General features: G+C 43.2%; 1 protein-coding gene across 1 annotated transcript in view; it reads left to right on the top strand.

Annotated features, from left to right (window-relative positions):
* The window catches only part of ARHGEF28 (Rho guanine nucleotide exchange factor 28), a 1,107,856-nt gene that overhangs the window by 908,651 nt on the left and 178,045 nt on the right, over positions 1 to 21,160 (top strand). The window contains exon 23 of the mRNA XM_078675262.1: positions 9,365 to 9,612. Coding sequence (XP_078531388.1) covers positions 9,365 to 9,612 — 248 coding nt within the window. The remainder of the gene's footprint in view (positions 1 to 9,364; positions 9,613 to 21,160) is intronic.

Genomic DNA, 21,160 nt, shown 5'->3' with positions numbered 1-21,160 from the left:
CTCCTACGTCGACGACACCCAACTCATACTCTCCCTCACCAAAGACCCTCTCACTGCCAAACCCAACTTCCAGAACGGAATGAAAGAGGTCGCGGAATGGATGAGGCACGGTCGCCTGAAGCTCAACTCAGACAAGACGGAGGTCCTCATCCTCGGATAATCCCCTTCCGCCTGGGACGACTCCTGGTGGCCCACGTGGCTGGGCACCGCACCGACACCCACTGATCACGCATGCAACCTGCGATTCATCCTCGACTCCTCTCTCACGATGACCAAGCAAGTCAACGCAGTCTCGTCCTCGTGTTTCAACACCCTGCGCATGCTCCAAAAGATCTTCCGGTGGATCCCCACCGAAACCAGAAAGACGGTCACCCAGGCCCTCGTCACCAGCCGACTAGACTACGGGAACGCCCTATACGCAGGAACCACAGCCAAACTTCATAAACGCCTTCAGCACATACAGAACGCCTCCGCACGACTCATCCTCGACATCCCCTATAACTGTTAACTCTTTCTCGCCTTCTGAACAACCTCACCTTCCGCGTCAGGATACTTTCTTAGTAATAGAGTGCGTTATAAAAGCCTTTATATCATATCATATCATATCATCCCCCGCCACAGCCACATATCCGCCCACCTGAGAAACCTGCACTGGCTCCCAGTCAGCAAGAGGATCACATTCAGGCTGCTCACCCACGCACACAAAGCGCTCCACAACATGGGCCCTGATTACCTCAACAACCGCATCTCGTTCCACACCCCCACCCGCCAACTCCGCTCCTCCAGCCTCGCCCTCGCCACCGTCCCACGGATTCGCAGAACCACCACGGGAGGAAGATCGTTCTCCTACCTTGCAGCGAGGACATGGAACTCCCTCCCCATACACTTACGACTGACCCAGGACCATCTCACCTTCAGGAAACACCTCAAGACCTGGCTATTCGAGCAGTAGCAGCACCCCCCCTTCTCCTCTGCGCCTTGAAACCCTCACAGGTGAGTAGCGCGCTCTACAAATGTATTATTTGATTGATTGATTGATGTCTGGTCTCTTGAAAGCATCCATCTCCAATTATCTTTCTATATTATTTTCCTTATTCCTTATATAAGAAATCCTCTTTATACAAAACATTCAGTGCATCTCAACATTTATTGGCTTCTCTTATGCGTACTCTAACTGGATCTTACTGGTCAATACTTCTGAATATCTCATGAATAATATCTACACTTTTTAGACCTCAACTGCAGACAGTTATAACAGTCTTTCAGTTATTCTATTGATTTCAATACATAGCATAACTAGAGTGGGTATTTGGTCAGTCCCATGCTCATGATTTCATGTCGTTTTTGTTTATCTCAGTTGTTTGCTCTTGATTCAGTGTTTCCCTCTTTGTTCTTTTGTTACCGCCTCCCCCTTCCCCCCACCCTCCTCACCTGTAGCATTTTGGCCTCTCTGGCTTTCTTTATTTTTTTATCATGTGTTTTAATTTCTGATTCTCACTTCTTAGTGGTCCAACTGTAGGATGCAATTTTGTTATTTTCTCTGGATAGGTCAAGATCTCTGTATCCATCAGGACAGCCCATGGCTCACATCTTTAAAGAAAACTACATTACAATGCAATAACCGTCCAAAGCCCAGCTTTCTCTCCTTTTACTCATTTAATTTATGCTTGTCTTTGACAATATACAGCACTCTGCTTCCGTTTGGCTGTGTTTGCAGTATAGAAATACCATTACATACATGCACATTTACATTCATAGATACATACATTTCAAATTGCCCTTTAAATTGTGATCTCTGAGGCATCAACTATAAAGGATCACAATTATGAGAACTCGCTCAATAATTACTGGGTGCGATAAAAATTGGATCCTCTGTTAAATTATGGCACATCAAACTGCCAGAATTTATCAGTGGAAAAAGGTCTGGTATTTACTGATACAGGCAGATTTTGGTGCTCTAGACACTAAAATCTGCATGTCATTCTCCAAATACTTGGAATAGGTGTAATTTGTTGCCCCCAATAAATTCCGAACGTCGAGGTGTCAGATTTTATTGGATGTGACAAAGCATGACTTCTTCCTGGGCCCTCATAATCAGGCCTGCAACTTCTAATGAATAGTATTACTAGTGCAGTCAATCGGAGAGGAGGAAGATGGCGGCGGGTTGACGCCGGTCGTGAGAGCTCCATCCTCGATCAGGAGTATGCTGGTTTTCAACGTAGTACCTGCGCCTACTTAGGAGCTGGATATACAAATATGACCCAGTGAGCAAAAGGAGGCTCTTTCTTTCTTTCTTTTTTACTATTTTACTAATTTTCCCTTCCTTTCCGAATTTGTTGCCGAGACAAATCAGCTGTGCGGAGGGGTGCATTAGGACCTGGTTGCCGGCTGCCGGCTGTCTGCCTGATGGGCGTAGACACAGAACTCAGCGCTAGACATCGAGAGGCTGGATTGCGAGCTGAGCGAGGTGAGAGGGGAGCGAGCCGCTCTAGTATCTGGCGCAGGATCCAAGGAGCAGCGGCGAGAGTTTATCCACGGGCACGCGGGACCTCGACGGTGAGCGGGTATTGTCCCTGGGTTGTAAAGACGGGCGAAGAGTATCCAGGGATTCGAACTGTGCTCACAACATATAAGGGGTGTGAAGAGCGGCAGCGCCCTATATGTAGTGGCTGTTACAGGCTACTGATTTTGACGCGGGCATTCACCGTTTTACCCACAGGTTCTAAGGGGATGGACATAGATAACGGGACATTAACCAAGATGATTCAGACCCCCTTAGAAGTCCCAAAAGAACTTGCACCACGAGAAGGTAGTGAAAGAGAGGGGGTTAGCAACTTAGAAACTAAAGAAACCAAAGAAACATCACACCCTGCCATAAGAAGTAGATATCTCCTTCGCTCTCTTCCAGAGAGGGAGTGTACATATTCTACCAATAATCAAGCTCGTGGCTTGCTTCCAACCCCTCTTACTCCTCGCCAAAAAAAAAGAGAAAGGAGGGAGAGGAATAAAATAGAGGAGGTGAAAAAACAGAAAAAAACTTTGACGGTGCCAAAACCTTCTCCCTCTTTAAAATCGTACTTTAAAATTATGGAGAAAACGGTATCTAGTCTAGATGCAGCAGCTAAGCAGGTGACGCCACAGACAGAGCTTTCAGTACCTACTACAGCTGTGAGCTGCCCCAGCCCCAGTTTTAGCCTGAGCCCTGGTCTGTTATTGCAAAATAAGTATGCCCCTCTGCTGGTAGAACCAGAGACAAATTTGGGAGACGGTCTCTTTAGTACTGATAAACAGGGTAGAAGCAGGGAGACCTTTGCCCCACAGATCCTTTGTGAACCAGGTATTTCATCACAGGCACCCAGTATCTCTGGCAGGTCTCCTTCTGAGGTAACGGATCCTATTGGGGTGAACAGTCAAAGAATGGAACAGCAGCCGCAACAGAATACTCAAGATATGGAAAGTCTATTTAGATCCCTTCGTGAAGATCTTTTGGCAAAATTACTGCCCAAATTTGACATCTCTGAGGGGAATCAGAAAGAAATCACTGAGAAGTGCACTAATCTAGAGAGTAAACTGGATGGTATCTCCACAAGAACAGAAGTTCTAGAAGGAGAGGTTGCAGTTCTTACGAGAGTCTCACAGGCACATTCAAAAACAATTTCTGAATTAAAAGCTCAGAATCAGACGCTGCAGCAGGACATGGAACGTCTGGAGATACACGCAAGACGCAATAACCTGAAATTTCTGAAAATTCCTGAGGGAGCTGAGAACGGAGATGTAAAATCCCTGATATGTAGGTTGCTGAGAGAGGGGGTCCTGAAGGATAGACTCGACATCAATCTCGAGAATGAGATACAGCGGGCACATAGAGATCCCTTTAGACGTCACCCGGATAGAAATGCCCCTAGAAAAATTATAGTAAATTTTCTCTCCTATTCAGTAAAGGAGTTGATATTGGGGAGGGCTCTTATCGATCCCACACTTCAAATTGATTCATCTAAGTATCTAATCCGCTCAGTTGTTGGCAGAGTGACAGCTCAGAGGCAGTGGGAGTTAGGGACCCGGATGCAGAAATTGAGAGGATTGGGTGCACAGGTTATGATGAAGTTTCCGGCCGCATTGCGAGTAGTATGGAACAATAAAACATATAACTTTACGTCCCCTCAGGAAGTAGATAGCTTTCTCATAAGCATGAAAGAAGCCCAGAGATAGTTAATCGTATGAGAGGATTAGATGTCATAAAGCTCTGACGGCAAAAAATATACAATTTAAGCATGGCTCAGATAGATATGTAGAAAACACAAAAGTATATGGATGCAAAAAAATAATGAAAAGAAAAAAAAATATATATATATATATATATATATACATAAAAGATAAAAACAAAGATGTACATATAGGAATAAAAATTGGGGGCACAAATTTTAAAATAAAAAAAATAAAAAATTCGGGGCACAAAACTTAAAATAAAAAAAAAGAAGGTCTAGTTGTTAAATAGGTGTAGGTGTAGGGGTAGGTGTAGGTACATCACGTAACTAGAGCCAGTACCAGAGTCCTGGTTGAGGATAGGGGCCCCCAAATGGCGATACAATCGCCAAAGGTAATATGGTGGGTTCCTCAAGGGGGGAGGAGGGTTGTGGGGGGGGAGGTTGGGGTGTTAAAGAGAAAAAAAATTCCTCATAAATCAAGAAAAAACGAGATAGGCGTAACTCAACTCTTAAATAGAGAATTAATTAATGCTAACTTTATAACTGGATATCCTTTGGTTGCGACAAAAATGACAAAAGAGGAAATATGGAGAATAAAATAAAAATAATAAGTTGGAATGTTAACGGACTGAGAGAAACGAGGAAACTTAATAGAATTTGTGAATTTTTGAGTAAAACTGGGGGCCATATTTTTCTTTTAGAAGAAACTCACCTTGAAAAGCAGGAATGTAAGGCAGACTTTAGAAACCAAAAGTGGATACAGGATCTCCTCTGCTCTGAACAGAGTGGTAACACCAGAGGAGTCGCTATAATTATCAGATCTAATAGTGGAATAAGAGTCGAGAAGCACGAAACTGACCATACAGGTAGATGGCTGACGGCATCTCTAGCCATAAAAAACATAAAGCTAACATGCGCAATATATTATGGACCAAATCAGGACTCTCCAGAGGCTCTGATTAGCCTAAAAAATAGCCTCCTCGAATTAAATGTTCCTATTATTTTAGGTGGGGACTTCAATCTGGTATTTGATTCAAGGTTAGATCGTACCTCTAAGGCTGTCTCATCCCCTCTATCTAAATCTAAAAGAGAACTTAAATATATGATGAGAGAGTATAACTTACTAGATGTCTGGAGGGTTAAGAACCAGAAAAATAGAGATTACTCATTTTACAGCCATAGACATAGACATCACTCACGCATTGACTTCTTCCTTATTGACCAGGTCCTACTTTCTGAGACTGTGTCTGTCTCCTATATTCCCGCTATTCTATCTGATCATTCTATGGTAGAACTAATAGTTAAACTTTCACAAGGTACCCAAGTCAGACGGTGGACCTTGGATAGATCCCTACTATTACAGGAAGATCTAAAAAACGATCTATTGAAGTATATGGTTGAATACTTCCAGTTTAATAAAGACTCAGCATCCGAGCAAATAATATGGGATGCCTTTAAGTCTTACTTGAGGGGGACATTCACATCTATAATGGTACATAGGAACAAAAGCAGGAAGAAGGCAGAGGATGAATCTCTATTTAAAATAAAACAAAAAGAGCAAGAGCTACAGAAAGCCTCCCTGGAACAGCAGACTAACTTAACTTCCATACAGAAAGACTTGGAGAGCTTAAAAGCCAAGTACCAGGCCAAATTGGATAAAACTATAAAAGAAAAATGGGACGCAAGCAGATTACAGAACTTCTCTTATGGGGAGAAATGTGGTCGTATTCTGGCGTGGAAAGTCAGATCCGATCGAGTCAGGAACCAGATAAGTAGTACCTGGGATATATCATTTGATAATGACGAAATATTGGGTGAATTTAAAACCTACATGCAGAATCTGTACATGGGAAACGATGAAACTTCTACTGAAGATGCAGTGCAGTGGTTAGAGAGGCTATGCATTCCACATTTAACTGAGGCAGATAGCCTGTTCTTGGGTTCCATAATCAAAGAGGGAGAGATACTTGATCAACTAAAAAGAATGGCCAGGGGAAAGGCATCTGGCCCAGATGGGCTTCCAGTAGAAGTATATCAACTAGGATCTGCTATTCTAGTCCCCAATCTTATATCGTTATTTAATAAAATACATCAAGGTGGAGAGCCTATCCCTCCAACATGGTTAGAGGCTACGGTCACATTAGTTTTGAAGCCTAATAAGGACCCCATGAGGCTTGAGTCCTATAGGCCAATCTCGCTGCTTAACACAGACTATAAAATCTTTGCTGGTATTTTGGCAGCGAGATTGGCCAAAATAATTAAGTCTGTGGTACACGAAGATCAGAGGGGTTTCATGCCTGGCAGGCAGCTGAATGAGCTGACCTTCCAGGCTATCGCGGCTATCGACTTTGCTACAGAGAAAAAAATTCCATTAACTATTGTAGCAATAGACGCCGCTAAGGCCTTTGACCAGGTTGACTGGCTGTACTTGTGGGAAACATTATCAAAATTTGGAATTCCAACTATTTTTATAACATCTGTGAAAGCTTTATATTTCCATCCAAAGGCTAGGTTCCTTGTTAACAACTCACTTTCAGATTGGGTCCAAATAACACGAGGTACTAGACAGGGATGTCCCCTCTCTCCCTTACTGTTCAACCTATATATAGAGCCCCTAGTTATCCAGTTAAGATCGGATGTTTTAATTAAGCCTTTCCACATGAATTAACTAGATCTAAAATTTGCTCTATATGCGGATGATCTCTTAATGTACACTTCCAATCCAGAGGTATCAATCCGTCGACTATTTCACCAGGCAGAAGCCTTCGGAGAGGCCTCTGGATATAGAATTAACAAAGAAAAAACAGAGATCATGCAGTGGAATCAGGAGGACTCACTCCCTGAAATGAAACCCAGAATGAGATACATGAGAATACATCTGGTTCAGAACATCTCCGAGACATCCAAGGTAAATTTAGATAGAGTCTACAAGGACATCAGTGGACTCTTGCATCGTTGGTCGGGACTGCCGTTGAATATCTTTGGGAGGGTAAACTTAATAAAAATGGTTATTTTGCAAAAGATTACTTTCCTTTTTAACTCGATACCCTTGTCATTCAATCCCAATGATATTGCCAAATTACGGGGAAAAATAGGATCTTTTATATGGAACTCTAAATCGCCTAGAATTTCCCTGAAAAATTCGCGAAGAAAAATGAAATCAGGTGGACTCGCTATGCCAGACATCCTTCATTACTGCCATTCTTTCCATTTCAAAAACTTTAGGATAATGGCTGATAAAGCTGATACATCTTGTTTGGGTCGACTATTTCAGTCATTACTACATGACATCCCTCTAGGCCATGAATCTTTTTTATTTACATTTGGAGACCCAAAATTCTCCAAAAAGGTCAGACTAAAGATTTTGGGCACAGCTCTGAGAAATTGGGTTTTTGTCAGAAAAAGACTGGGCATCCCCTATTATACACCTCTTGCCCCTATATGGGATTCCCCGGGAACACCAGAATGCCTCAGAGATCAATTATCTCTTCCCCTTAAAACAGCTGGCATCATGCAGTGACAGGATCTTCTTGATGGTTCAATGTTATTGGGGTGGGAAACACCCTATAGGCTGACAAATGGATCTCTCACAAGGTTTAAATTTTATCAGTTATCCAGCTGGTGGACTACCATACCCTGGAATATAACAACGAACCCGAAATTTGAACTGGTCAAGAAAAAAAAGAGCTGGAAAAAAGAAATATCTTTTTGATATGAGGCACTCAACGAGAAAGATGAAATAACAGAACTAGAAGTTGTGGGGAGAAGTGGAAGTTTTACAATGTGATAATATATTTGCTCTATGGGGAGATTCTTTTAAATTGTTAAATACAGTGGTGAAATCGGCCCCTTTGAAGCGAAATCATCTGTTTACCCTTTACAGAGTGTATATATCCCCCAAAAAATTAGTTAAGATTACGAACCTTGAACATTGTTGCCCTCGCTGCAAGGCTATCGCAGCAGATGACTTACATATGTTTGCTGAATGTCCAAGATTGCTACTTTTTTGGTCCAAAGTTGAAGAGTTTATAACAGAAGTCTTGGATGTTCATTTTACCATCACCCCCAAAACTATTCTCTTTGGCCTAGGGGAAGAGTACCATCTTAAAGACATGAGGACTAAATTCATATTTTATATAATGATCCTAGCTAGGCGCAAAATCTGCAAGGGTTGGAAGGCAGAGAGCGCTCCTATTTTTGCTGACTGCCTTAAATATATCATATATGTAAGTGAGTCTGACATAGCATGTGATAGTTCTAGCCTTACTAAGATCTGGGCGGCCCTAGAGGCTTGGCGGAACAGATGAGTGTTTTCCTATGATTTCACCTGGGTACTGTTGGTGCTTGGTCTCCTACCCAACCAAGGGCCTTCCAGTATAATGGGTATGGAGCGGACTTAGCAAACAGCTAAATCTAGAGGGCTCTTTCTCTCTCCTCACCTAATTTGGATTGCATCCTTTGGATGGAATCCTTGAGGCCGGTACATCGCAATAGGGAGAGGAGAGGATACCCTATCTAGAATACCCATCATTGGTTTATGAGAAAAAAAAACTAGTACAGCCAATCTTTTTCTTTCCTCGTGTCCCCAGGTCTCTAAAAATATGGAATCATGCCTGCTATTAGAATCATAGGTCCCATGATAAGAAAGAGTCTAGATGAAGTTCACCAACATAAGGCAGATCTGGTATCGCATAAGACACCAGCACTACATCAATGCATCACTATTGCGCCTCAATTGTATGCTGTTGTGACGATGGGTAAAATGCTGACCCAGTGAGGCGATAGAATCGGCAAAGAATGCAGATTGGCATCATAGGAAGTAACGGGGGGCATTTGAATAGTCTATCAGCGCCTGCTTTGGAGTCCTTCATCAACATACCCTCATTGTTACAGCATAGAAACTCAGAGGAATACTACAGGGGGTAATGTGAGTATGCTCAGGAAATGTGGCATCATTCACTTATATTTGCAGGTTTTACTTTTTGGTTTCCTAAAAGCCACCACGACTTCCATGTGTATATATTGAAATAGAATATTTCTGCACAAATGCTTGGAAAATTCCACTTCTGTTATTCCTTCACTGCATCAATCCCCAGTTTGTTTCCCCCATTATAATTCTATGTGGTGGCTTAACTATTCCTCATGCATTTATGTTACAGAACTAATGCAGACAGAACTCCATCATATCCAGACCTTGTTCATAATGTCGGAAATATTCAGGAAAGGAATGAGGGATGAGCTTCAGCTGGACAACAGCACAGTGGATAAAATATTCCCCTGCCTTGATGAACTCCTCGATATTCACAAGGAGTTTTTCAACAATATGAAAGAAAGAAGACTGGAATCTACTGAGGACACTGACCGGAATTTCATCATCAGCAGAATAGGCGATATTCTGGTGCAGCAGGTAAGTTCTTAAAAAAAATATTTAATATTCAATTTGATGAAACTTTAGCTAGAGCAATCTAGGACAAAATCTCTGGGATAGAATGAAACTTTGTCACTCTGCATGCCAACAACCTGCACCAGTTGAAAACAAGCAAGAAAACTGGACATGAGACCCTAATTGTGCATGATCATGGTGTTTCGTTTTGTGCTTTAACACCATTATAACAAGTAGCTATAATGCTTAGTTTGGATCCGACATACTTACTGAGCCCTGTACCTTCTGCTTTCTAAGCTATGACAGGAGCAAGCAAATTCACAATTAGTCCTGTACTATGGCTTACTCAACTACATTTATTTTCCTGACCAGAGCAATAAAATCATTGGGACTCGCCTGTGTTTTACTTCACCCAGTCGCCGTTCCCCTAATATTTTTCATATAACTGTTGGTTGTCTGCATTTGATTGATCTTGTTGTCCATGAGACCCTTCCCCAGCTTCATCACCATTGTTCACTTCAAGATGGCCATATCTCTCTGAGGGTTTTATTATGTCCATATCAGTTTGTAGTGGTATCCTCAGCCCTGATGTTCTGAGAAATGTTATTCACACATAAAAACGTGCTGTAGTCTCAAAGGCGCAGATTTGTCAGATATTAAATTAGCAAATCTTACAAACTTTTTTTAAAAAGCTGCACGGTGTTGCCAGCCATCAACCTTTTCAACTTTGCATAGCCTAAGTTCCTCTAAAGGCGATTGATTTCAGTGTATTTTGTCCAGCACATAGGATCTTCAAGGGCAAAAGGCTGTGCCACCTAAGCAATATTGTAATGAGAAAAGTTTTCTCATAATGATTATGGTTGAGAGGGTATTAAAAGATGCTTGTGCAAAACGTAAGCTATCCTAAAATGGAGGGCAATCTCTTTGGTACATAGGAGAATGTGCAACATTCTTTTGTATCAGCTTCCATGCTTTGAGGACAATTTAGGAACAAGTTGAAAATGCTGACATACAGTAGTGCCATTAAATGCAAGATCCATGAGGGTATATTATCTGTTTTTTTATTCTTTGGTGCATCGCTGCTGTCAAGAAGCAGGTGCTAGGAAGCAATGCTGTGTGGTATGAATCCTCCAACAGATAATCTAACAATAGAACAGAGTTGAATTTCCATAGTGGGCTGTAGAAAGCAAGCACAAAGGATCATGTACAGGTATGAGCTGTGGCACCAAATTTGGCAAAGGCTAGCATTAATGTTGAAAATGTTGCTTTTAGCCATTTTGACACTGTCTCCTAACATCAGTCCATGACGATGTAAAACTATATTGTTAAAAGATCAGAACATCAGGCTTCAAAGAACAGACCACCAAGACGTGTGGGTATATGCTTTACAGGTTTCTTTCAAAAGTATTCAATATCAGTGGAAAAATTTTGCCGGCTTAGCAAAGTTACAGAATCCTGAAGTTATCAAGCATTGGCCGTATCCACAAAAGATCTCATTAGCATCAGCCAAATCTCTTCACTATAAGAGCATTGTTTCCCTACAGTTACATTTGCTATAAAGATCAATTGATACACATTTAAATCCCTCAAGATTGGTCATGGTGCCGACTCAAAACAGCTTGCCTCATTAATGATTGCCTCTGAGAATTTTCAGTCATATGAATAGAAGCCAAAATGAAATAAGAATCTGACTCCTCATCTCTGTTTACACCTGTGTGGTGCATGGCAGCTCCTTTGTGTCAATTGATTTGGTTAGTATTAATATTAAAAGTAGACAATAAGTATGACAATCATGAGTTACAAACATTTAGTGCTCCCCAGCTCTTCTGCAGCGGCTCTCCACACCTGCACGGCAAACTGGAAGGGGGGTACACTTGTGAAATTCACCCAATGATGTTCACTGGCCAACACACCAAGGCTGTGCTACTCTTCCTGATACCTTCCTCACAGGCTAATAACATTCTGGGTGACTCACAGCCAGGCTCCGATGTGGTATCAGCCAGAATTTTGTGGCCAGGGTTGGGTAAACTGAGCCCTTGATGGGATCCCTCTGAACTCCAAACTAAATGGTACCAGCTTGAGGATCTGGGGTATATTCCCACTTCTAGACTTCTTGTGCCCCCTACTATACCAGATATTCAAATATGAGAGTGCCCAGTTGGACTTTGGTGGCTAAAGTGAAACTCTCAATAAGATTTACGTTATCCCTCTTCCCATCCCACAACCCCTGTTAGTCACAACAAATTACTATATGGGCAAGATGGGAAAGCTGAAACCGGTGAGAGTTAGTGCTGTGGTTTTCCCAGGTAGAGACCTTTCCAACAATAGGTCCAGCTAAACTTGACATGATTCTAGAGGCCAAAGGAATGACCACGGCCTCCCTCGAAGCGACAACCGATGCCATCGCTATAGACGTCAGCCTAATATGAGATGATCAGAAGAATTTGTCAAAATGGGTCACCCAGTCTGAGAGGACATTACAAGACCTACAGCCCCAGATCTCTGACCTAGCAGCAAGTTAAACACCTAACCAAGCAGATTTGGTTCCTCAATGGCAGGGCAGAGGATGTGGAGGGTCGTTATCGGCAGAGTAGCATTGGAGTAGGTGGCATGCCCAAGGACTCCATGGGGCAGAATGCTGCTGCCCTCTTCATAACATTGATGAAAGGTTTTACAACAGTCCATACCCTCTATAGAGAGGTCACCACTGTGTCCTGACTTGCTGTCCCTAGCTTGGTGCCCCGCTGAGGCTGATAAACTTCTATGAGTAGCTTGGCAGGTGGGGCGCCTCAAGCTAGACAACCACCAACTCCCTGCTTTCCTGCACTAGATTTTATCTGTCCAGCATCAGAGGGCAACTTTGATGGGATTAAAGAGAAGTGGGCTAAAATACTCATTACTGTCCCCAGTCAAACTCAAGATAGTATCAGACCGGGAGACTTTATTCTTCACAGAGCCAGAGGTAACCTGGAACTTGGCTGAGAACTAAGGAATCCCTTTACACAGCGATGCTCCGGAAAAAATGGGAATGTAAGATGCATAGTTGCAGATGATGACGTCCTAAGACTAGACCCGGGATATCCCTAACTCAAGCTGTGGCTCCATCACAAGAACAGATCCAGGACAGCATATGCTCAGCTTGCGTGGCAGTGGCCTCCTTCCAAGATCTGACTGAACCACTAACTGCTGCCTCATCGAGGCTTCTGAAGAATGTGACACCTTGTCGACCATGACTCCTTTTCTGGGACCAGAGTAGGGGTGGGCAGAACTCGCGCAGTTTCACTCCAAGGAATTCCGCAGTTGCCAGAAAAACTCTGTGAGATTCTGTGTGCGGCAACATTTTGGCATGTCACACTGCTTATGATGATTTTCAGTGTCGGTAGCTTGGCCCGTGCTGTAGACAAGTCAAGTCAAGTCAAGTCAAATCCACTTTATTCGATTAATTAAAATCATAAAAGTATGCTATACAAAAATGCAAACAATTAAAAACGTTTAGAAAAATTAAAATTACACAATTGTATACAAAATACATTTCCATAAAAAGCTCAAAATAGTGGACCTATTGCATTTATTCTTCAAGGCCATATTTCCCAGGTACGAGAACTTGTTTAAAAGGAAATAGCTTACAGCATTACACATCCAGTCCAGACCTCCTTATTCTAACAGATGCTGCCAAGAAACTGGCCACACAATACATAGTTTCCGGCGTTTCCAACATTTGGAGAAATAATAGGGCAGGTTTGTGTTGTTCAAAGTTCAACTTTTTCAATAATGGTGTGATAAACCGTTTCCGAGGCACAGAGAACAAACTGCAGAAAAGCAAAAAATGTACAGTATCCTGGGGAGAAAGATCATCACATTTACAGGGAGGATTGACCTCCGGCCTACCCCACCCCTTCACATCCCATAATACCATAAATATTTGATTGAATCGAAATTTCGTCAGTAACCATCTGTGAGAAAAGTTTGTCACAACCGATAGATAGGGAGCCAGCCTTAAAGATGTGGTAACCAGTACATGGGCCCTTACTGAAGGTTTACATAGCTCAACCGCCTCTCGCTCGGCTTCACAAAGCCTGATGAAGTTAGTCTTGGCCCACCCTAGATCAGCTTTACACAGAGTATCTGGTCTAGAGAAAATCTCTGGACGCCCAAGCTTCTCAGCCAGGCTCTTAATATAGGACAGCCACTGAATTTCCCTAACATAATCTAGACTGAGACAATCCATTATAATTTTTCGATTTAGGGAGATTTGTGGATTCAGCCAGATCTTAATCCAGAGCAGGATAGGTGCTATTTTAATTATATCTGTAATGTATCCCAGACCCAGCTCCAGATGGATAGAATAGGTGGCTGTGGACGATGGAAGACCAAGAAGAGACCGCAGAAACTTGTTCTCCTCAGTTTGAATGCGGTCAGAATTAATAAACCCCCAGATTGCTGCTCCGTATGTTGCAATTGAAACCATCTTGGCTTTATAGATTGCCAGGATTGCCTCAGTTGGTTTCCCCCCTAGTCTTTTGGCAAACCCCAATACTGCAGCCGAGGAGCTTCTCACGGCAATAGATTTTGTAGTAAGCTGTGGGGTCCAACTACTCCTATCATCGAATAAGACACCCAAATATGTAAATACCTTTACTCTGCTGATAACCTCGGTACCACATTAAAAGTTTTAACATTGTTTCTTGAACTCCCCATAGACATAATGTGGGATTTCCCGGTATTGATCAACAAATCAAGACTATTCATAAAATTACCGAAGGAATCAAGCAGTCTCTGCAGTCCAATTGGGGTTCTTGCCAGTAAAACTGCATCATCGGCGTAGAGGAGCACCGGAATTGGCGTTCCCCCCATGCGCGGAGTATCCTGCGTGACTGCTGTCAGGTCAGTCTCCAACGAGTTCACGTACAACGTGAACAACATTGGGGCTAGGATACAACCTTGGCGCACCCCCCTACTGGACTTAAAACTTGCTGTGCATTTCCCCTCTGTTGTCATCCTGATAGAAGCATTCAAATCCCTATGCAACTCTGCCAAAAAGTACACCAACGAACGATCAAGGCCCATCTTAAGCAGCATGGTCCACAGCCTTGATCTATTAACTAGATCAAAGGCTGTGGACAGGTCCATAAAACCCAGGAAAATAGAGCCCCTTTTAGCCCTTGTGTATTTGGCTATAATTAGATTAAGGTTGAGACATTGGTCCTCCGTACTCCTCCCCTGTCTAAAACCATATTGGACATCAGTCAATATGTTGTTCTCCGAGGCCCAAGATGTTATTCTGGCCAAGACCACCTTCCCTAAGATTTTAATAGAGGAGTCTAACAGTGAAATAGGCCTATAACATCTCGGGTCTCCCCTCTGCCCTTTTTTAAACACAGGGATTATGATCGATTTGGACCAGGATTTGGGGAACCCTACGGTTGCAGAGGCATTAAAGACTTTAGTCAAAATTTCAGCCCAGTACACCGGGTTGGCCTTGTACATGTCGGAGGGAACCCCATCCGGGCCTGGTGCCTTATGCCCTGCCGTACTCTCAATTGCTTTAACCACTTCGGCTATCTCAAACCTTACAGGGGCCACTATGGGAACAGGGGCTACCAGGGTTTCCAGCTCCAGATGGCTACCATATATTTTTTCAAAGTGACTAAGCCAGTCTTTTTCAGAGATGTTTAATTCTAAGACTGAGTTTTGGACTTTAAACTAGCATAAACGGCACCACGCATCACGCCAGAGGGTGCTGCTTCTTCTTGCCACTTGAGATGATATTCTACTCAAGCGACAGCTTTCTCAAGGCAAGCAGCAGTGACCTTTCACAACCCCCTGCACTGAGAAACCATGCCAGGACTGGTCCTAGCCCTTGATTTGTTTCTTGCCAACTTAATGCTGGTGAGCCACGCAAGAGAAAAACTTTCCGGGACTCTGTGCCTGGAGAACCCGGCCTTATGGGCCGAGCGACGCAGGGCATGCCTAAGATCTCCGAGTTCACCTGCCTCGACCGACAGAGACACGGGACACTCTGTTTGGCGTAGAAAAATAGTTTTATTAGCTGCAGCTAAGCACAGTTATCTAAGAAGTACCACACGGGTAGGTTCTCAAGAGACTGCCACTTCAATCTGTGGCGCACAGTCTATTATAAAACACAAGTTTACAATGACAACTCCCAATATACACAAAACTGACAAATAGGAATAGTTCGAAAACAAGCTATCAGATGTCTAAAACACACCCTCCTTTCAGACCCTGTGTGCTCTCCTCCCATCAAGTTAAACAACACTGGTGCCCGTAATCCAATTTGCAGGTGGTAAAACATGTGTAGAATGCTTCAAAAGGAAGAGCTATGTAACAAGAGAACACAAGAAGAGAATAGTGAAGGCCAGTTAAATAAGATAAGGTAGAGAAGAATGGTGGGACCCAAACAGTGGAGTAAGTCATGGATTAATCAGTCTAGACATGGCTTTGCGAACTCGGCCGGACCCTGACATCAGTATCGCACACAAGGACAAAGGTTGTTCTTTGACGAGAAAAACATCGAGCAGCTGAAAGTGGCAGAAAGACCATTTTTCTGCGTTAGCCGTGCTGCCTGAGTGAGACAACATAAAATGGCGACTAAACGCAAAATGGCGGCTGTAGCAAAGCAAGGCTGAAAACTACGTAACCTCAGACCCTCCTTCTGCCATACTCAGGCAAAGCACAAAGGAACCCATTTCAATCTGAGTCGATATCAATGGTCATGAGGTTACTAAGATGTTGTTGCACCATCATCTTAATGTGTTCTGTCTGTTCTGCTCCTGGTTTGGAGACACAAATTGTGGCACAAAGCCCACAAATGGCTGGACCACACTGTAGACAAAGATAACAAGAAAAGACGAGTGCTAGAATCAGTCCAAGGAAAGTTAGCACCTTCCATCCCCAAGTGGACAGTAGTCCCCAAAACCATCCCATCACAGACCAATCTCCAGTATCTTGGTGGATAGATTCAGAGATGACATGTAGCTTAGAGATGGCTTGGTATACTGTAGGGGCGTTGTCAGGAATATAAATGCAACAACTAGACCCAATCAATTTGCACACTCCTCCTTTATCTGCAAGTATTATGTCTAACACCATTCTATTCTGTAAAGTCATAAGTCGATCCGCCTGAAGCTCAGCAGTCACATTTTTCAATGCTCCAGAAGTTACATTGATTGTGGCATCAACCACACGGATCAACTGTCTGATATTCTTGCTATTGGCCATCGGACCCCAAAAGGGAAGAAACCCTTTCAGAAAATCCCCTCCTTCTTGCCCTGCTGTATCTTCTGAATCTACTACTCCTCTAGCAACTCTCTTCCTGTGATAATCAGCAGGAGCGGTGTATGTAGGAGGGAGGAGAAAAGCTACATAACACGTTGCCGAGAAGTGTGTGGGAAGCCATGTATAAGCTTTATCATGACAGATGAAATATGTACCTTGTGATGCCACTAATGGTGCATGTGTAGAAGGAGTATAGACATAAGTGTGGGAACAGTTGCTCCTCTCTTGCTTAGTTTTGGTATTCTGGCCATTTATTTGCAAGCACAAACGACCTCGTTGGGGTCGTACCCAAATCGGTGCAGAACTCTGTTGCTTGAGCTTGTCAGTAAGGCTAAGAGTACAGCGAGTTATATTCCACCCATCATACGCTCTCTTTTCGTCTTTGGGAATCTTGATGATATCAGCATATTTGCCATAGTTACAATGCCCTTTATCAAAGAACTGTGACTGAAATCCACTCCACCATTATAGGATCCACCAGAAGGGTATCGAAGTAAATTCTGGTACACATTGGAAAACATAGCCAGATAGGCCCAAGCAGAACCTTCATATGAAAAGGGGAGGACTAGATACGGCATTCCTCTTTGTGTATTATGTGGTATGAGACCACATACCCAACAGTCAGTAACATTTACTATCAATTGATGCTGGTGTAACAGTTGAATAAACGAATTGTTAAGATATTCCATTCTTCTCATTTGCTCGTGATCTGGGAGTGAGTAAAATTTATGCGGTGAAACAGTAGTAGAGGGAGTTAGAGGGACAGAAACGGGAACAGGTACTAACTGCAGGACATGAATAAGCCATCCTATGCATGCTAATAAACTACTTAAACCTACTAAAACACATAGTGCTACGCCACAACGACCAAATAATAATTTCTTATAATGAGCTCTCTTCAATATTTTAATATCACTTCCTTTCCCACCACTATCCATTACTCTAAAGGCGTTGCTCACGATAATCTTCCTTAATCACTTGGCTGTGATTGTTAGCCGTCCTATGACACTGCAAGTCCTGTTGACCTAGTCACTATTCAGGTCACAGCTCAAGACTCCTACCGTGACCCTGCAACTTGATGGATAAGGGAAGAAAAAACTTTTCTTTATTAAAAGAATTTAAAAAGGAAAGTCAAAATTAATTGTCCTTAGGGGATCTTTTCCTCAAATTATATCGTCTCTTTCCAAGCGTTGTCTGGTCCTGGAACAAATGTTCGGGATCTGTGGTATTGAGTCTCAGATGAACGGGTACAGCTTCCTGTAGAACATCATCGTCCTCTTTCTCTGTGCTAGTCCAATCCAGGTGTGCACTGCTGAACGGCACGAAACTGGGTACCTGCTCACACTCACTGTCACCGATACCTTCTCGGACCCACTGGTCATAAGGCAAAGGCAATGGTACCCTTTTGCAGTGCACACCGTGGATCCAGTGTCTTTTCCCCAGGACGTTGACAGCTGTACGAGTTGTAAGTAGGACTTGTCTCGGAGGCCCCCAGCGAGGTTCCAAGTTCCTTTTTCTCGGGAAATTTTCAGGCACACCCAATCCCCAGGCTGGATGGTGTGTCCGGGATCTGAAGAGGCCTCTGGTAAAGCGTTTTGGACCTGTTGACGAATAACATGCAATTTAGTGGTGAGATCATGCAAATAGTCAACCAACAGTGGGTAGGGAATATCTGAGTACTTTTTGGGTCTGGGGACTCCCCAGACGTTAGCTGGGCGTCCGAACACAATCTCGTATGGGCTAAGCCCCAAACGAGAATGAACAGTTGTTCTAGTAGAAAGGAGTGCCAAAGGCAAAGCATCAGGCCAAGAAAGGCCCGTGCTGGCCTGAATCTTTGCTAGCTTAAGTTTGAGAGTGCCATTGTAGCACTCTACCAGACCTGCTGACTGAGGATGGTTTGCCGCATGGAATTTTTGACCTACACACACCTTTTGCATAATTTGACCTACAAATTCACTTCCATTGTCACTCCAGACAATGCGCGGCAAACCAAACCTCGGGAAGAATTCTTTCAAGAGTATTTTTGCAGTGGACAAGGCAGTGTTATCCTTTAGGGGGTAGGCCTCTATCCACCTGGAAAAGGCACAAACCACCACCAGGACATACTTGAGATTATTGAAACGTTCCATATGGATGTAGTCTATTTGCAGTACCTCGAATGGGTACGTAGGGGGTGCAAAGTGACCTGCTGGAGTTGGAGTTCCCTTTCCTGGATTGTGCATCAAACAAACAATGCAATGTTTCACCACATTTTCTGCACATTTAGGAATACCAACATTCTGCCATACTGGAGCTAAAAGCTTACATATACCCCGTGCATTAATATGGGCTGGTCCATGGGCCATAGTAACTACAGGCAGTACATAAGCATCAGGTAACAACCATCGTTGATGCTCTGAGAATTCCGTCCAACATCCCGTACTATCCAACATTCCCGTACTTTCTCTCCACGTACTTAATTCTTTCTCAGTGGCCTCCTTCTGGATCGCTTTCACACTTTCCACTGTGTCTTCACACATACCAGCTTCTGCAATCCATCTAGCAGGCCCTGCAACATACATGCGACTTTCAACATTCCTCGCTGTTTCCTTCGCTATCTCATCTGCAAATGCATTTCCTCGACCCACGCCATCAGTAATCTTTTTATGCGCACTGCACTTCACAATCGCTATTTGAGAAGGCAGGGCAAGTGATTCGAGAAGGTCAGTTACCAACTGACCATGCTGTATCTTGGTGCCGTGGGAGGTAAAGAATCCTCTTTCCCTCCACAAACGACCAAAACTGTGGGCAACGCCAAATGCATACTGGCTGTCGGTATAGACAGTCACTCTCTTCCCTTTCGCCAACACACATGCTCTTGTCAACGCAATCAATTCTGCAGCTTGCGCTGAATTATGCGGAATGCGTGCAGTTTCTAGCACTGTATACAACGTCGTTACTGCATAAGCAGCTGTCGTTTCACCATTAGGGAGCTTGAAACATGACCCATCTACCCATAGGATCCCATCCGGATCCACAAGTGGTGTATCCTTGAGGTCTATTCGACCCTTCGTTTCTTCTTCAGTGCGAAGAAAACAATCATGCTGATCTTGTACATTGTTAACATCCAAAGCAGGCAACAATGTTGCTGAATTCAGAACATTACATCTTTTTATGTGTATGTGACTAGCTAGAAGTGTCAACTCATATCCGGACAAGCGAGCACTCGTTAAATGCTGAGTTTTCGTCCTATTAAGAAGAGTGTCTACTGCATGTGGCACCATAACATTAAGAGTATGATCTAGCACTAGTCCAGCGGATTGACAAATAGAAATTGCCGCTGCTGCTGTTGCTCTAAGGCAACTAGGTAATGCCTTAGCTACTGGATCTAATGTTGCAGAAAAATAGGCACACAGCCTTTGTTTGTCGCCAAATCGTTGCGTCAATACTGATAATGCGCAACCTTCCCTTTCATGCACATAGAGTGTGAAAGGTTTACTGTAATCTGGAGTACCCAACACAGGAGCAGAACACAAGGCAGTACGTAAATCTGTAAAACTCTTTTGGCATTCATCAGTCCAAGGCAAAGGCTGGTGCGTATCTTTAAGTGTAAGTGCCAACAGAGGTTTAGCAAGAAGGGAAAAATTTGGAATCCACTGTCTACAGTAAGAGGTAATGCCTAAGAAAGCACGCACTTCTCTTTGTGTGGACGGTACAGGCATTCGTGCAATTGCATGAATACGTTCTGGAGTCAATCGCCTTCCCTCCTTCGACAAGAGATGACCTAAATAGGTAACCTCTTGTCGGCAATATTGTAACTTGGAAGACGATACTTTATGATGTGAATCAGACAAATGCTGTAAGAGCGATAAAGTTGCTGCTTTACAAACATTTTCAGAATCTGCAGCGATCAACAAATCATCCACATATTGGATAAGGTGGCACCTGAGGGCAAAGAAAAGGTATCAAGTTGTGACTTCAAAGCTTGACTGTATATTGAAGGACTTTCACAATAGCCTTGGGGTGCGCGCTTAAACTGGAAGCTTCGACCTCCGAGAGAGAAGTCGAAAAGATCCCTACTTTCTTCAGCAATGGGAATGCTAAAGAAAGCATTTTTAAGATCGATCACTGAGAACCAAACTGCTGAAGCAGGAATCATGGTAAGCAAAGCTGTGATATCTGGCACAACAGGAAATTGAGGGACAACAATTTTGTTGACCTCTCGAAGATCAATTACAAAACAGTACACAGGTGACTGAGAGGGATCAGTACGTTTAAGAATAGACAAAACAGGACT

Source organism: Lissotriton helveticus, chromosome 2_1 (assembly GCF_964261635.1).
Source record: "Lissotriton helveticus chromosome 2_1, aLisHel1.1, whole genome shotgun sequence".
In the NCBI taxonomy this organism is placed as follows: domain Eukaryota; kingdom Metazoa; phylum Chordata; class Amphibia; order Caudata; family Salamandridae; genus Lissotriton; species Lissotriton helveticus.
Note: the sequence above shows the minus strand (reverse complement) of the source record. Positions and strands in the feature narration are given on the sequence as shown.